This window comes from Trachymyrmex septentrionalis, unplaced genomic scaffold (assembly GCF_001594115.1).
Source record: "Trachymyrmex septentrionalis isolate Tsep2-gDNA-1 unplaced genomic scaffold, Tsep1.0 scaffold27, whole genome shotgun sequence".
In the NCBI taxonomy this organism is placed as follows: Eukaryota; Metazoa; Arthropoda; class Insecta; order Hymenoptera; family Formicidae; genus Trachymyrmex; species Trachymyrmex septentrionalis.
The window spans coordinates 408301-426896 of record NW_017305430.1 but is presented as its reverse complement, the minus strand read 5'-3'; the positions used below and the strand labels follow the sequence as shown (position 1 = coordinate 426896).

The 18596-nt window shown below is 32.4% G+C and overlaps 1 protein-coding gene across 1 annotated transcript in view; it reads right to left on the bottom strand.

Annotated features, from left to right (window-relative positions):
- LOC108749189 (cell adhesion molecule 2-like) overlaps window positions 1-18596 on the bottom strand; it is a 41266-nt gene that overhangs the window by 695 nt on the left and 21975 nt on the right. Inside the window, exons 2-4 of the mRNA XM_018487736.1 lie at window positions 15183-15391; window positions 7064-7292; window positions 6015-6314 (exon numbers count right to left, since the gene is read on the bottom strand). Coding sequence (XP_018343238.1) covers window positions 6015-6314; window positions 7064-7292; window positions 15183-15391 — 738 coding nt within the window. The remainder of the gene's footprint in view (window positions 1-6014; window positions 6315-7063; window positions 7293-15182; window positions 15392-18596) is intronic.

Genomic DNA, 18596 nt, shown 5'->3' with positions numbered 1-18596 from the left:
AACTATAGTATGGTGAACAAAGGATGTCATAGATACAAGACTCAATAATAAAAATGAAACTTGTGTTCTGTGAGCATAAATTTTATATCGTTAAGAAACTATTGTATAAAATTATCCATTATGGAACCTTATATCTTTTGTTTATTATAATATATTACTTGTATATGTTATATTTGTACTCACAGAACATCTTTGATACACCATCAAAAACTATCCATTATTGAATCTCGTGTCTATGACGTTTTTTGGTCGTCACATTGTGAAGACTAACTCATTTCATCGTAATTCATTCATTTTTTCATGTAATTAGTATGAAGTCCTTTAGTTATAAATACACATCTGAAAATAACTTTGTTGAACCTTCGAAATAATTCTGTAGGACTCCCAAATCGATTGAAAATATCAGAACGTTTTGTAATATTCCTCATAATGCTTGAGATTTCTACGTAATTATTTTAATGGTCTAACAAAATTGTTTTTCAGTTCTGTGTGTGTGTGCATCTATTATAATTAAATTTTTAGATTTTAGAAATTTTTAGACTTTAGCAAAATCGTTCTTTTCTTATACGATAATTCGCACTCATCGAAGAGAAAAAAGAGATAAAAATTATAAAAAAAATAGTATCTCTCTATTTTTTCCTTCGTTTTCCATCATGACAGGTGTTGTATTATCTTTCTGGCTATAACTCGACTAACCAGCTATACATTTTTATTACGTCACTCCTGCTTCTGTTATGTGGTAAAACCATTATTACGAAAGGTTCTTCGGGATTTATGCTGCGAGAATAAATAAACCATCCATCAATCTATCAAGTCTCATTCAGTGAATATAATTTACTTCACGCGAACCGGAAAGGCAAAAACGGGGATGGTGGAGAGAGAGAGAGAGAGAGAGAGAGAGAGAGAGAGAGAGAGAGAGAGAGAGAGAGGGTTGAAGCGGAGTTCCCGGGCGTGATCTGGATAACGAGAGCTTACCGTGCAGCGCGCGCTGGTGCCACTATGGATATTTTCACATGGAAAGTTATTGAAATACTAGTGACGTGTACCGTGTGAAGAAAGTTTCTCCGTTGGTGTGACTGGTGAAATTAATTGAATCGCTTGCTTACTCGCTTGTGAGCGCGTTCGTTCCGCGTCGCGAAATGCGTCGGCTAAACTTTTTAATGAATGTCAACTACGAACGATACATTCGGATAAATGATCCTGTTTTCTGGCACGCAATTTGCCGGACCGCCGGGCCGTGCGATCGCCACGCTGGGAATGTTGATCGCGACGATTTCGTCCATTGTAAAAGTTTGGAGCGGACTGAAGCGGCGTATTAGGCGCGTCCTCTCTATCCGACATTCTATCGGATATCGGTCACTTCGTAAAACGAATCGAAGTACAATTTCCGGACGTCCCCACCGTCTGTAATGTCCGCGGAATTTTCTGGCCCTCGTAAATTCTCCAAGTTTCGTGCCCACGCGAAACTTTCGTCTATCTCTCCGTTTGTTTGTCCGCCATTCGCATTTCTTACAGCGACGTAGGAAATTTCACAAGGATTTTTCGATGGCTCTTGCTGAAATGGTGGAATATAGAGGCGAACTTTTCGAAATTGTTTTTAACGCGTTGTAACTGGAACTTCGAGGGATTATTCCGAGATACGCGGCTAATGGCAAAGTTTTCATGAAGTGGAGGTCCTATATATTTCTTTCGATGCGGAATATCGGTCGCGCCAGCCAAGGCGAGCACGCCCGTTCTACGCGTGTGCGAATCGAAGAGTAATTTCCGCCCCGTTCAGGCGGTATCAAGCGGGCAGCTGTAAATTTCTGCGAGCTTTTAAGGTGTCGTATTCTACGGACAGATCGGGATTTCGATGGTAAAATTTTAAGAGCGCGTACTTACAGGCTATTTTATTCGGCTCATCGTGGGTTTTTTTTTATAATAGACATGTTATTCGATATTGCTGCAATGGATTCCAAGCTAATATTTCGAAGAAAGTAATTGAATTATTGAGAACGACAAAACATAACGGAAATTGAACACTGAGTTATTCTCTCTACTGTATATAATTCATTAACAAGTTATATACTCACGATATTAAAATATAAAAAAGCAGCGATATGAGTACAGCGCGATAATTGATGCGAATAAAATAATAAACAATTTAATTAATTACAAATAAAATTAAACATAAAAATAAGAAGTAAAATGTCTATATGAGCTACCGTGATTGTTGAAATTATTACAAACTGAGTTTATACTTCTACACTGCCAATGTTAGAGAAGATTCAATCCAGAATCAAAACGTTTGCAATTTAATTTTGTTGTTACAATTTAACAAGTACATTCTGTCTATAATTATTTGCAAATTATATCTTGTCGCCTTACAAATACATTATTTATACACTAACAACCGCGGAGACTCATATAGACATTTTTTACTTGTATTTATTTGATTTATTTTAAAAACCACAAAACTTTTAATTTTTATTTTTATAAACAATTAATTTTTATTTCACAATTTATGCAACTCATACACACATACTTAATGCAAATTTAGTGAAAATATCAGAACATGAGAATTAAAATTTAAAACAAAAGTCAAATAGCCATAATTGGAATTTAATAAATTAAATTGATTGAAGTCTGGCATTATTAAAAAACAAAACATTATTATTCTACGTTCAAATATAAAACTAAAATATAAATATAAACTTGAATTTTTATTATTATATTTTTTATTTTTAAATTCTGTTAAATAAATAAATTATTAAATAAAAAATATAAAGTTATAGAAAAAATATTATAATCTGAAAATAACTATTTAATTAATTAATAATTATTTAAAATATTTAAAATGTTTTATTTAAATAAATAAGTAAACTATTCTTCTTTCTTATTATTATGTTCAAATTAATCTCTCTATATGTTCAATGAGATATGAACTACCAGTCACAGTTTTTAAATAATAACAATATTCTTCTGTCATGTACAATATATTTTTAATAGAGAGCAGCAGAAGTTTATAAATGTTCAATGATAGGTTTTGTTTTAATTTCATTAACAAAAAAATTCATTGAATAATGGCATCTCTTCACATTGAAATATATCCGAAGAGTTGAGATTGTATAATTTAAATAAAAATATACTGTTACACTTTTATAACGTTTTGAAAATGGTCGCTTGTTATACATGACACAATATATATCCGGATTATTTTCGCGCTCTATTTCGCAATTCATATATTCCACTAAACGAGATGTATAATAGGAATATCCACGAAAATACCGAGGACAATTTGATCCGTGCTCGCGCGATGTTGTCGCGTCGCGAAAAACAAGTCGTAATAACGAGCATAATTCAATGTCTCTCGCATGCGCTTCATTAATAAATTATTCAAGCCGGGTTATTGAAGCATTCGCGAACTCCGTCAGCACCTTCGTTCCTCGCGGATGACGAAGAGCCTTATTATGCGGAACCAGTACCTCGTATTCTGTTAACGCGGGCGCTTGCGTATATATTATACAATACATATATATTTATATGTATACGCGCGCGAACTTTGCGACCGCATAATTGCTAAGAGTTTGATAGAACGGCAAGTTTCGAACGCGGCCGAAAGCTGGGAAGGGACAGCTGCGAGCATAGACTAAAACCGATATTCTCTGATTACGGCGAATACACGAGGCAGGTACATGAGGCCGGAAACCTATTAGAATGATAAGAATTAAGAGTCATTAAGCGTTAGCCATAAGAATGAGGAGGGAAGAAAAATCTGCTAAGATATGAAAATATGGCAGAATACATGGAAAAAACAGTTTTGCGTATTTAAAAATGTATTTAAAAAGCTAGATACAAATCTAAAAAAATTATTTTGTTGGATTATTAAAATAATTATGTAGGGGAGAGAGAGACGCTCAAGCATAATGAATAATACTACAAAAAATTTTTATATTTATGTATTTCAACTATGGACTGACTGTTGCAATTAATACATACACAGAAAATAACTTTAAGCTTTTACAGAAGTATTAAAAAATTTAACTAAATGCAGTAGATCTAAAAATAATTTTGTTGAATTATTAAAATAATTATATGGGACACTTAAACATGACGAGTAATGTTGTAAAAAATTTGAAAAATATCATTCTATTGCTAAGAAAAATGATTACTCAGTTCTTTTTAATGATTATCTTTAACAAAGCATATTTTTTTTATGATAGTCTTAAATTGTTGTAAAATACACTTATTACAAATTTAAAAAAACTTTTTTTTACAATATTATAAAATTTTATTGCAGATTCGACTTTATATTTATAATAAGTTAATCAAACTTGATTTTATTCAATAATCTTGATAGAAGTATTAAATTTATTAAGTTCAGAATATATATTGTGAATATATGTTGAATGAATTTAATGCTTATGATAAACTTATAATGGATTTGCAGATATACGAACTATTGAAATAGTTGAAACGAGTAATTATTATTTGAACACAGTAGTGTTTTCTGTGTGTCAACTTGAATATTTTACATAATTATTTTGATAGTTTAACAAAATTATTTAGATCTGTATCTAACTTTTCAGATACTTTAGCAGTTTTTTTCGTGTAGATCTTTGCTATTTATCATATCCTCGTATTTCCTTTTACAAATTCGATTTCTAATTTGGATCGCGAACAACGGAACTATACACGCATTTCGGTGTATACAAAACTTTTCCGATTCACTATCAGCCCTGAATAGTTTTAACGATTGTATACGTGAACGGCTCGGGTTTACGAGCTGTCTATGTGAATAGTTAACGTCAACAGCTCTTCTGAGGGGAACAGCGATGGTTAATAAAATAATTTCGCACGCTACAAAGCAAGGTCCGATGACAGTCGGTACGCTTTGGGAATTCATTTCGGAGCGGAAATTGCAACTTGCGGATTGGCCAGGTCAATTCGGAATTCTGGCGCCTCGAAACGACACGGTACTTAATCGTCGCACGACAGAATTATATTAATTCCACGAAGTCGAGAGCAAATGAGAATTTAGCCAGACAAGCACATTTTTATTACTTGGTAATTGAAATTACCTTAAATCTTTTGATGCTAATTTGGAACAGTTCGCCCGGTATGAAAAGGCATAGAAATCTTCCGTCGTTCGAATTGCTTTCCAGCAATGTAATTAAAATCCATATAGATTCGTTAATCAACGCAGATTTAATGCACGATATATATGTACACTGTACACAGAAAGAACCATTTTGCTGAAGAGAGAGTACCTAAAAAAGACCCCATACTAATTATGTAAAAAATTAGGTCTTGAGGAGATTTTTTTTACTTTTTAATTAGTTTTCACATACCTATAATTTAGCTTATAATGTGATGAACAAAAGATGTCGTTGATATAAGGCTCAATGATGGATAATTTTTGAACTATTAAGTATCAAAAGTCATCTGTGAACACAAGCTTTACAAATTGTTGAGCCTTATACTTATCTTTTGTTATATAATCTTTTGTTTACCACATATTTATAAATTACATTATATGTGAAAACTAATTTGTTTTACCGGGACTCAGTTTTACATATAATTAGTGTCCTTTAGCTAGATATACATCTGAAAACTTTGTTGGAGTCATCAAAATAATTATGTAGGACGCTCAAGCTGGTTGTTAGAATGTTAAAACTTTTTGCTGCATTGCTCATAATGAGCTTGAGTTTCCTACAAAATTATTTTGATAGTCTAGCAAAATTATTTTCAGGTCTATATTTTTCTAAATTTTTAGGTATTCAGCAAAGTTCTTTCTGTATATATGTATATTAATTAATCTCAGCGGTTGGTCAATTCGTTGTTTAAAGAAATGACAAAAATGTTCGCCGTTTTAAATATACGAAAAGTAAAATTTTTAATTAAACCACTTCAGTCGATGAAGACATGACGAGCGAAACCTCTATTGAAAATATATGACATGTCGTTGTCTCATGTCGCTCGTAAAATGCATCGATGAAGACGAAGCCGACGTATTCTTAGGAGCAAAGACTCACCATTTAGGACATGAACCCTGATGGACGCCGTATTGGCGTTACTCGGCTTGCAGCTGTACTCCCCGGAGTCCGAGGGCTGCGCCGTTTGAATGAGAAGCCAGGAGGTGGTGACGTCGCCACCCTTCTCGGTTATCACGGAGACGCCGCCCCTGGGACTGTCGTAGCTCAGGACGTTCTCATTGTAGTACCAGAAGATGAAGGCTGGTGGCTCCGAGCTGAAGCGTATGGCACACGTCAGGTTTATCGTGCTGCCTGCACCGACGTACAACTCGGGGCCGCCCAGTATCGTCGCTGTAGGTACTGTGATAAAGAAGAATTTTCTTTCGTCTTCCTTACTCCATTCTTTTTGTTCCCCTCGTTCTTCCCGTGCCTCTATGTTGCCCGATCCCACTCTCTCTTAATCATTTATCTTGACTTGGATAAACTCAAAGATCCATACGTGACAACCTTTTGAGAACGGTATATTTAGCGAACGAAAAGAACGAGGTATCTTTAAAGCCACTCGTGATTCGTGAGAAATAATGAGATGTGAAGTTCCATAATAAATACTATGTAAGTCAGGGTAATTGAAATAATGAGGGTGACACTGTCGACGTTTACCTCTTCTAGCGTTAGATTTAACTCCGGGATTATCGTTAAAGTGAATTTTCATTAAGCGTAACCTTTCTTCGTTAAATTTACTGATTCATAACGTCCGAATATTTTAATGAACAAAAACTATAATATATTTACACGTTCTAGTATATCGATCAGTATTCGGTCACGAATAATGTCTATTTTTTTAACGTTTATTTTTTTACGCTTATTCCGTCAATTTACTCTTTTTCTCTATCCTTTTATTAATCATAATATTAATTCAATCTCGTTGCGAGTACAGAAATGGATTTTTTTTTAAGTTAAAAGCGAGCATGCCGCTTCGCTATTACGCGAACCAATATTACGGACTGAGGCTGAAACGTGCACCATAAGTGTTTTTGGGAATTTCATTGAATGGTAGAACGCACGCAATACGATGAGTGAGATTAGATTTAACGATATATGAAACTTACCAACGACGTTCAAGTGAAACTGATACGATTTGATAGGTATGGTGGAAATCTGACATTCGTAGATTCCCTGGTCACGCTCCTGTGCCCATTTTATGCAGAGGGTCCAGTCGGACCATTCGTTGCCGTGGCCCGTGTTTTGTCTGTGTAGTGCTTGAAATCGTTGGTCACTTGTGTACGTGTACGCTCCCGCCGTCAGGATGTGGATATCCCTGTGCCTGACCCAGGATACCTTCGCAAACAAAGTTGGCAATAATGGTGATAAATGATAAATCGATAGTCAATATCGGAGTGTCCGAGCTGTCTTTTATTGACTACACTACATTTCATTTAAACAATTGAGTGATCTCAATACCGTGTGTTTCCTATACTTATAACACATGTAATTTTTATTGTTTTCTTTTACATGAAAGATATTTTTTAATTTGTACTTAATAATCTATACTGAAAGATTTTTTCAGTATATTTAAAGATAAATATTATAGAGCTTTTAAGATATTATTTATGCTCTTAATACGAGACATTATCATGTCTCCTGATGTTTGTCTAAGTCTTTGAATTGGCTTGAGAGCTAAAAACCTTCTGTACTGTATGTAAATTATATTTTACATCTTTTACTTATTTTTATACGAAAAATTGTACCTGTAATTGTTCCGTGATCTCCAATAAATTGAAAAACATTCTAATCTTGAAAAACTTAATGATAGCAACTATATAGAATCCGCTATTTAAGTTTTACGTAATGTAGAATTAATGTACATACATAGTTTCATAAATTATATTTTATAGTTCGAATAACTATGTAATAGTTTTCAAATTTATGTATATTAATTCTATATAATGTAAAAAATTTGTGTAGTTGTCATCTATATAGTTGCTATCTAGATATGTATTCTTCTCTGAATAAAAGAATAAAATTACAAATTTCCATATTAGTTTTACAAAGTAGAGATAATAAAAAAGTTATTCTTTACATTTCCATTTATCATTTTTATATTATCTTCCAAATAACGAATTAACTGCATATATAGAAATAATTTTTATATAGACAGAACTTCATTTTTGCGGCACGAATTTAACGCGTTGTTTTAAAATTCTTTCCGGCAAGAGTAACTTAACTTTCGGAAAAATACGCTCATTGGAAACTCATCTCGATAACTCTGATAACCATTCGTGTCGGATTTTTTGCATCATGAAGTGCTTCGTACAGTACGCCTGACCAACTTTACCGCGATCCTGGAACGGAAGGAGTGAACGAGAGAATCCGTCTATTTCCTTGCCCGCAGAACGCCGAAAGCCACCGACCCGTGTCGAAACGTAAGAAAAGTTGCAGAGGAATACAGAAAGTTTCCCGATGAGAGTTTCGGGCGCTTCCTCCGTTGCCAGCGCACGCAAAGCAGATTTCCAGGCACCAGCGTCTCTCGTTCACGCGGTGCTGGCGTCAGAGTGTGAGACTTCGAGAGTCTTCGGCGATTTTCCAGGAAAGACTTCGAACGGGAAATAAAAGGATTCTGCGGAACGCGGAGCGATCCAGGCGTCTTCTTACATTCAAGATCCTCTCGGAAATTCTTCAGAAATAATATTATCTTAGAGCCACCTTTCTGACATTTCAGCCCTATGCATTTTTTCTCGTGCGACTAACTTTTTTACCTTGAAGGTAGAATTAACGAGTCATCTCTCGCGCGCGATATTATTAAACTTTGAATTGAATTAATCCTAAGCGAATTACGCTACGTATTGCAGATGCTATAAATATAAAATTACGAAGTGATACGAATTTGCATAAAGATCAGTTTGTGCATTTCAAATATTATTTCTTATATAATTTAGATTAATCGCGTTGCATTGATGAATTTTTAATTGTAAGAGAACATCACACCGAGTTGTCTTAGAAAATTGTAATTATCATTTTGAATAGGTACAATAAAAGGACCGGCTTAATCACACCATCCGTTCTTTCGTGAAATACATCGCGATGATAAGTGAATGGGGACAAGAAATTAAATTTTACTCGTGAAGAAAGTTCGGTCACTTAAAAGTTAAACTGTAAGAAAAGGCACTTTCGTCGAAGCTCACCGTCTGTTTTAATATTCCCGAGGACTATTGCGCAGAGACTCGTCGAGCTTTCACGAAGTGTATGCATTTCTATTCCAACAAAGCGAGTACTTTTATTTTTCTATAGTTTTCAGATATGAAGTATGTAGAGAATTATAAAATCTCTGCATGCGAAAAGAAATGGTGTTATTATAATATATAGCAATAGATTATAAATGATAAAAAATAAATTGTATTTCTCTTTCTCTCCCTTTCCTCCTTTCTCTCTCATTCAAAGAAATTATGAGATTGATATTTTTCTCTCAATGATCTTTATATTATTAAGTTTAATTGCCTGAAAATTATACTTGTTATATTATTAACTGCATTAATGTGTGATTAATTAATTAATCTTGGACACAACACTGAGAAAAATGGCGTAGTTGGATTAAATAGTAATTTTAATGGAAAACGGACGAATCAGAATTTTTTTATTGAATCTACTATTATACTTGAGATAACTAGAATTCTAATTGATATAATTATTTTAATAAAAATAAGAATTTTAGTAGATTTTACCAAAAATATTATATCAATTAGAATTCCGATTACCTCAACTAGAATTATAATAAATTTACGCAGAAAATTTTGATTTGTCCATTTTCAACCAGAAATTTTTTTCCAAGCATATATTTATTCTTTGACACTCAATTTTATACAAATATGTGTACTAATAAATTTTCATGATTTTAAAAATCGCAAACAAGTCAAATTTTTAGATGGAATACGCTATATGTGCGTATACATATATGTGTATTTAAACATACGTATTGTGTATAAACACAAAGTTTTAAAACGTCATAGTTCTTTCTCTTTCTGTCTCTCTCTTTTTGAAAAGTTAAATGACATTTTTCGCTCAATAATTTCCATATTAAGTATTCTTGCTCTCACTAAAAAAAGATTAAGATTATAATTGATATTTTCATATTATTGAATTTAATCAACTGAAAATTATAGTTGTTATACATTTTATTACTAAATGCATTAATGTTTATCAAAGTAATTAGAGTTTAATTAGAGAAATATACATATATACACACACACATATATATATAAACACATGTTTAATGAAACGTCATAGTTTCTCTGTCTCTCTCTCTCTCTCTCTTTCTGAAAAGTAAACGACATTTTTCGCTCAATAATTTCCATATTATTAATTTTGATTGGTTGAAAATTATGCTTGTTATTTATTTTATTATTAAATGCATTAATGTATGCCGAATTAATTAGAATTTAATTAGAGAAATGTATATAAACGCACGTGCTTTCTGTGTACCTTGAACTTGTATCTTTTAAACATTCAATCGTATATTACATATATGCATCGCTAAATGCTTCTAAATCATAGTGCTCGAAAAATCATGCGTGCAAAACACCCGCGTTAAAATAATTTATCGTTATCGCCTGTCAACCATCCATCCCGAAAGCAATCGCGAGGCAATGGTAGCAAAACCATAACATTGGAATTCGCGGTAACGGTAAGTTTGACGCATATTAACGTCGAGGTTTTCGTGCGCCGGGTTGCGCGTCCCCAATGCGGGAAATTTCAACCCTCTGCCTTTTCCCCTACCGGAGGGATTGGTCTTTAGGAGTATGGGCGGCTTGGCTGTTCGTCGATATTTTCACAGAGCTCCGACCTCGTATATAAACCGGGCGAGGTCAGGAGTGTGTCGGTTCGGCACACTGTTCCCCATTGCGCACGTATATACGCGTCGTGCAAATGCCGTTTACATATGTGCCCGACGTTGGCACCACTTAGCGTATTTACTCAACGAAGTTTACGTCTTTCGTGGTGTCTGGCTAGCGGTAGCTATTGCATGGGAACAAAAGCAGTTTAGCGCTTCCCAACTTATCCATCGGGACGAATGGGGCGACTCGTGGACGCGCCGGCGCGAGGAACGGGAGAGGAAACACTGCATCCGCGCGAAAACTGCAAGAAGATGTCGGCAATGATGAATGTCGAACGTTAAGTGAAACCAAAGCGAGCGTAACGTGTGGCAAATGGTTTCTCATATTGCTTGTAAGGTGAGCTAGCCGGATGCATGCCTTTACTTACAGAAAGCACAAGAAGTTTACGAACGTCTTCCACCCCTTCCTCTGTTAACAACTTTAAATTATTATAGTATATTTTTTGAATTCAAAAGATAATTCTAGCTTAAAACGCAATTAAAATTTTTTCGAGTTTCATTTCTATTGATAAACTATATGGGGTTCTGGTAATTATGCCATGCGGGAATATACACTGCAGAACTTCTGCAGCAGAAGTAAAAAAAAAATAGAAGTGGGGTAATTTGCAACCATTCTATTGTATGTCTTTATACAATATTATATTAAGTCCATCTCTATTCTGCAGCAGAAGTAAAAATGCAAAAGTTTATTCTTTTTTTTTTTATTTTTTTCTATTTTCATAATCGTTTCTTTTTCATGAGCACTTTTGAGCTGATTGTTGAGCGTGCGGTTATCTATATTGTTAGTTGATGCTTTTTGCTGATTCATCTCATGGAATTTAATGGTTTTGTAGCTTTATTTGTGAATATCTTTCTTTTTGTCAAGTATATACTAACTGCTATCTCGTTCAATATCGACACAGTAATTGTTAACACGCGCGTTGAGAGATACTTTGTGACGCACGTCAGAATATATTTCTAGCCTGAAAACGATGGCACAAAATGTGTCTTCGCAAATCTTATTTAGAATTTTACAATATTCTTCGATGTTATTTGAAATCTCATTCAAGTAAAAACAAATCTTTATTTACAGTCTTTCCACTAATATTGAAAATAATCGTGGAGTTAATTTATTGAAATTTAATTGTAAAGTTAAGTTGCAAAATATTTGCTTTTATAAATATAAAATATAGGCATTTTAACTTAAATAAAATGATCAAAGATTAAACGTACACGATGTATGCTGCGAGCGTTTTGTTTTTTGTTTGTGTGGTTTTCTGTACGAAATTATTGTATAATTCGCGAAATTGTTGACAAAGAACGCATCACGAATTCTTGTGTTAATAATGGAAATATAAATAATTCCACTTTTTAAATAAAATTTTTATTGCTTTATTATTTTGTAGAATATTGTATTTTCACTTCAGTAATTTCGCCTCTTTGCCTTTTTTTTAATATCCACATGAGCTGCATTGCGTGGAATTTTGCTGTTTTTCTCCTGATAATCCGATAGCGTTAGCGCGCTAATCAGACAGGCGTTTGTATCACGAAATATGATTAAAAGCTCTCTCTCCCCTTTTGATATCACGTTACATCAAGTATATATCGGAATTTAATCTATCAACATTGAATGAAGATAATTTCAGTATTGTGCGTTTCCTGAAACATTCGATTGTATGCATGCCTTCAGTTAAGTACCGAAAATGCAAAATATGTGTGTACGTGCAATATATGTAGAATATATGTATTAGATTTATTATATTTATAAAATATATTTCCTTTCGCAAAGCATTTTATATTATTAAAAAAATATATTAGAAGACAGATTTGACAATTTTAATATTTTAAGGATTACTAAACTCTTTTGCAAATGCTGCAAAGTTTTCATTAAAAGGAAAAAATATCTAATTTCTTTTAAACCCAATAATATATTATAATAAGATATATTTTTGAATATTGTTTTTAACTAATAATTATTTAATTAACATTTGTTTAAAATATTTCTTATATTAGGAATATATAGTATGACATTTTTTAAATAAGGAAATAATGAAAAACATTTTTTTTATTAAAAGTACTTTGAGGAAAAATAAAATATAATAAAAACTAATATTTCTATTTTAAGTTAAGAACTATTTTATTAAATATTTAGAATATCATAGTAATATTTAATACTTTTTTGGCAAACATTATTTTTGAAGCGACATTCCTGCAATTATTGATTGAAAAGTGATATAAATTATTGTTTTCTTTTGTTGTTACAACATCCGATAGCAATTGATAGTTATTTGATACGATTTTACGAAACAAAATCTAGTGAAATTATGTCTAGTGACCTATATAAGTGTTTATAAAATTGATCACGTCCTGACTATCTGTTTCCAAGTTTTGTATTTATTGTTTTACGTATAAATATAAATCTCGTCGAAAAGAAACATCAGCAATATATTCAGAAGAGAAATTATTTTTATTGCCATTTTAAATGACCGAAAAAAATCTCTTTGATATATGTAGTTCTTATCCTGTATATTTTCATTTAATCATTTAATACAAGCAACAAAGTTCTTATTCTGATTATTTTTAGTGTGACGTTAGAATAATTAATTTTTCTTAGCTTTCCTATAGAATTAAACGTAACAAACATTTTTAAAACGTTTCAAACAAAGAAAACTAATTCATAAAATGTGGAGAACGGAACAATTTATACATATTTTTAAGATGTAGAGTGAATTAGTAATACTTGCTCATACTTTAGCAATACTTACTTATTGGCTTTGCAACAAGTAGCCTTAGGGAAAACTAAACTAACTCGTAAATTGACTTTCGCGTTGCGATAGCTTAACCACTAGTGCGCGAATAATTAAATTGCTTTGTGAGAAAACAGAAATGCGGAAAAATTTTTCAGCGAAATCCTGATTCTATCATTAAACATAGTTACTACGTAACGCAACAAAACAACAATAAAGAAAGTCAATTTTTTTCGTTTATATATGTTTATTGTGGCCGACGCTTTTGCAGACGTTGTACAATAGTGTTTCAATTAAATCTTCTCTCCCTTTCTCTTGTTTTAATTTTTTTATCGTTTTAATTATTCCGTTAAAATTAAATACAATAAAATATTTTTTTAAATAAAACAATTTCTAAAAAATATATTATTGAAGTTCATATATTATTATTTTTATTCGTTCGCATCTTATGTTTAATTAATTAGTTCTCGATAAAAAGTTTAATAAAGTGCTACTTCTTTTTGTTGGCTTCTTAATCTTTAATCTTTATTCTCAATGGTTATATCAGAAATTTTCTAAAATATTACTGAAGAAAATATAAAATAAAGTTTTGTTAACTGTTTCTACCACTGAAGTGTGAATAATTTAATTTAAGTTGAGGGAGCTTTTAATATTTTCAATTACTTAGAGTTCGAGAACTATTAGCGACTCTTGTTATTAACGAAAGGTTCCAATTGAAATAGTTTATTCTAATTCAATATGAAATCCATTGTAATTTTTTCGGGAGAGATTTGCAAAATCTTGTGTAATGTTTTACTTTTGTCAAACATTTTTCTTCTTTTCTATAATTTTTTATAATTTTCTATTATTTTTTATAAAACGTGGAATCGATTTTAAGTTGTTGCTGTTATAAGGATCTTTATTGTCATCGTTAGAACAGAGTAACTAAATCCCTGGTTTATATGAAGGAAAATACTGTTTAAAATGAATATGAATCGACATTCAAAGTGATATACAAAGGATGCATTTATTTGAAATAAACAATGAAACTGAATATATTTTAGAAAAATCATCGGTACATCTTTGAAAGATTACATTTGTAATGATGTGCGTAAATTCGATCAATTCGACCACCATAGTTCTGATCGTTCCTTTTAATTGAAATTAATAACAATAGTATTGTGTCTACGAGAAAATTGAGTTTCTAGTTACTCCTAAGGTCAATTAACGTTCAATCGAGTCCGCGCAACTCGATTATTTCCTGCAAATCATTTCTTTTAAAATTCTTTTATGGAGATCGGTTGATCCTGTCTACCCTTTGCGTGAGAGAGAATGTGTGTGTGTGTGTGTGTGTGTGTGTGTGTGTTTGACGATAGTTTAAATGCCTTCATAAGCTTAATTTAAATCTATAACAAGAACGATAATGCTGTTTCAAGAACGTAGCATAATTAAAATTTGTTTAATAATTCCTAATTATAAAATGAAAAATAATTCCTTTTATAAATTGAAGATTCTTATCTATTCTATATAACAGCTGCAAGAAATATTTCAAGCAGGGTGAACGCTCCTATTATGTAGACGATATCTTTGTTTCGTAATTTATAATTTACAAGGCAATGTAATGAAGGTTCTTACGGTCTTGTCGCCTAGATTGCGAACCCGGCACGTGAGGTATGCAGTTTTTCCAATCAGGGCCGTCACGTTGCTATTCTGTGTGAAGTCGAAGGTGGGTTCCGGTTTCGACTTCGGGCCGGAAGAATGATCCAGCATTTGTTGCCGAGGTCTGGTCTGGATCGCGTGTCTATCCATGTTATCTATCGTCCGATCTCCTAGACTCAGTGTATCTGTAACATGAAAGAAATTTGCTGATTGAGTATTCAGAAGTTGTAGTGTACGCTGAATGATTAATGTTACTCGACAAACCGCGACAAAGGAAAAATATAAATTTTATTTCTATTGCTACACGTTTACGTACTGTATGTTTGATGAATTCCATTGAATTACATTGCATCGAGACGTAGATTTTATTTTAGCATTTTATTTTCTTAATTAGCAAAAAGTTTATTTGATGGACATTTCTGATTATTTCTGAGAAGTTTAATTCGTACTAGTACACGAACTATGTTAATTTCTGTATCAGTTAATTTCCGGTTGACAAATTAGCCTTTAACCAAATTCCGTAGCCAAACAAGCGATTAGTGAAATTTCCGGTTAATTGAAATCTGTAATGGCAGCCATTAAATGCACGAGCGAGGTGTAACAAAGCTCTAAAGTACTCGACACTCGACAAAACATTTACTACTTTTTGAAAAATGTAATACCGTCGATAGCGTATATTTTTCAAGTTAAGCATTAAAAATCTAATAAAAATGTGAAAATAAAAAACCGATCTTTTATCGATTTCAGTTATTTCAATATTCGCAGAAGTCAAATATAAAAGAGGACACAGTTTAATATGCGAGCAACGATCGAACTGTCCTTTGAAATAGAAAGCGATTGGTATTTCATTCAACAATTCGAAACTTTTAATGTCGTCCATTTGTTACAATCATTACTATCGTATGAATAAAAGCGAAAACGTTCACGCTTATATTTCTGAAATTATAAAATATAATGGAATATAAGTATTGCAGAGATGTTTGAAATTGTAATTACCAAGTTATTTACAATGATTGTGTAAATAACATTGCTTTTAAATAATATATATTAATTTTTAATATTTGAAAAAGTTTACAACATTCATTTATATATTTATGCTAAAATATTGACAATAATATACAAACAAAAATTCAAAAGTAAATTTACTATAGAATAGTAGTATAGATTTTAAATAATATTAATATTTTTAATATTTAAAAATGTTAATTTAATATTTAAATAGTATTAATTTTTAATATTTAAAAAAGTTTATGACGTTTATTACAAGTTTGTGCTACAATATTTAATATAATATATGAGAAGAGTTCAGAAAATAAATTATATTTTTTAGCAAATCAAGAATGAAGTTTAAAAAATTAAAAGTAAGATTACAGCGAAAGAAACGTGTTCGAGATATATGTTAAACTTTTGAAGAATCTATGTACGAATGAAGATTATGATTTTTATTTAATTATAATTTAATTGATAAAATGTTAATTGCTGAGAAAATTTAATGGGATCACTCGAGAGCTGTGACGTCAGTGTAGCTGTGCTCAGATGCTGCAAAATGGTCCGTAGCACCCGTGCACTTTGTGCACTGCAAGTTGTTGAGTTAGAAATGCACTCAGGAACGGTCGATATATGTCTCAAAGTAGTAGAAGTGTTTGCTTAGTGTTTGAAACTAACTCTACTGCATATTCCGGATTTAATGGCGGAAGATATATCCATCGCTAACATATGAACTTTATGTTTAGAGTATTTAACTCTTTTCCTATATTGGTTTTATTTTAACAGTATTAATCCGATATTATACTTTTAAAATTAAGATAAAATAAATATCTTCAAAATTTTTCAAATTTTACCTCTGTCAATTTTAATATTTTTAATATTCTGTTATCAAATATTGAATATCATTCAAAATGACTCCCCAGCGACCGAGATTCAAAATAGTCGAGGACGATGACGCCAAAGCATACGATTGACTGCGCCTTTTCAATACACGGATAGAAGGGGGCGAGTAATTTTAACAGGCAAGTGCATACAAAGTATCTATAGTTGAGTAATCAGAGAACTGTAATAGCTATGGGATGTATCTATAGCCGGAGGAAGATTGGATGGAATTAGATTAGATCAGAGCTTATTACGCTTCAGCTTAAGAGTGAATTAGGAATGGCTTGTACGAGTAAGGGACTCTACTTTCGGTTAAGATAAATCTTTCTTCATTGTTTTTCTTATAATACATCACGTTGATGATAATGGAAACTGCCATCTTGAAGACAATGGCGATGAGCCGCAATGTATTATAGAAGTATCTTGTCTCTCGGAACACTGAGTAGTTGAACGAACTTTAAAACACTAGTATAGCTCTTCAGCTTTGGCATCTTCGCAAGATCTGATACGTATTAAAAGTAGAATGTTCCTTCTTATAACTATCTCGAGTAAGTGTACTCTTCTCTAAAAATTAGAGTAATCAATCTTCAGTTTTTATATATTCAAATAAATATTATTCTGAATTGCCTTACAACTTCTCATAAAAAATTTTTGTTATGTAAAAATTCTGCTTTAAGCGTATTTAGATTAATATATTATATTCTGTTTTATTTATTTTTATTATAATTTTGTTCATGGCTTATTTGCATTTTCAAAGTTTTACACGAAGATTTAAACATTTTAATTATTTAATGAATTCATTTATATGAGTCAAAAAGGAAATTATATTAAAATAATAGATACTCTGTCATTTTCTAATCTAATATATGATCGATAAAATACAATCGTATTTATGTGTTTTCTGGAGGAAATAGATCACTGAGCTCTTTATTTTAATTTTAATAACGAAATCGTTGAAGCTTTGTTTCTCGTAGGATAGTAAAGGGAGGAGAGTGAAGTTGTTAGTTTGATGTCAACGCATCCGAATGGAAACGGTAGATTGTAACCCCTCTAATTAACGAGGACATATCGCAGCGAGCGAGCAAAAGCTGATAGCCTACGTGGAAAACTTTGCACTTCATTAGCTTTCCACCGAGATACGCCTCAGGTGCGGCAGTCTCATGCTCCAACAATGTGATATCCGTGCAACGAAGTGTGCGTGTGTGCATGTATGTGTGGGGATGCTCTCTCGAATCTCGATATACGAAGACAGCCGTGATGATATATAAGGGGCGAGTTCTAGGAAAGCCAAAGAGAAGGACTCCCTGGAGTGCATGGAAAAGCTCGTTATAAGCTCTTCGGTCTTAGTTGCCGCTACGAAATTAATTAAAGCAAGTGCTCGCTCAGGCGGGCGCGAGATATCAAGAAATGTCCTTTTGTTGGTTGCATAGAGAATTCGCGTGCGGGGCATCATTCGCGAGAGATAATGAGCGACGGGTGGGTGTATTCTTACGAATGCCGAAGTGCACTTAAGACTAGGAA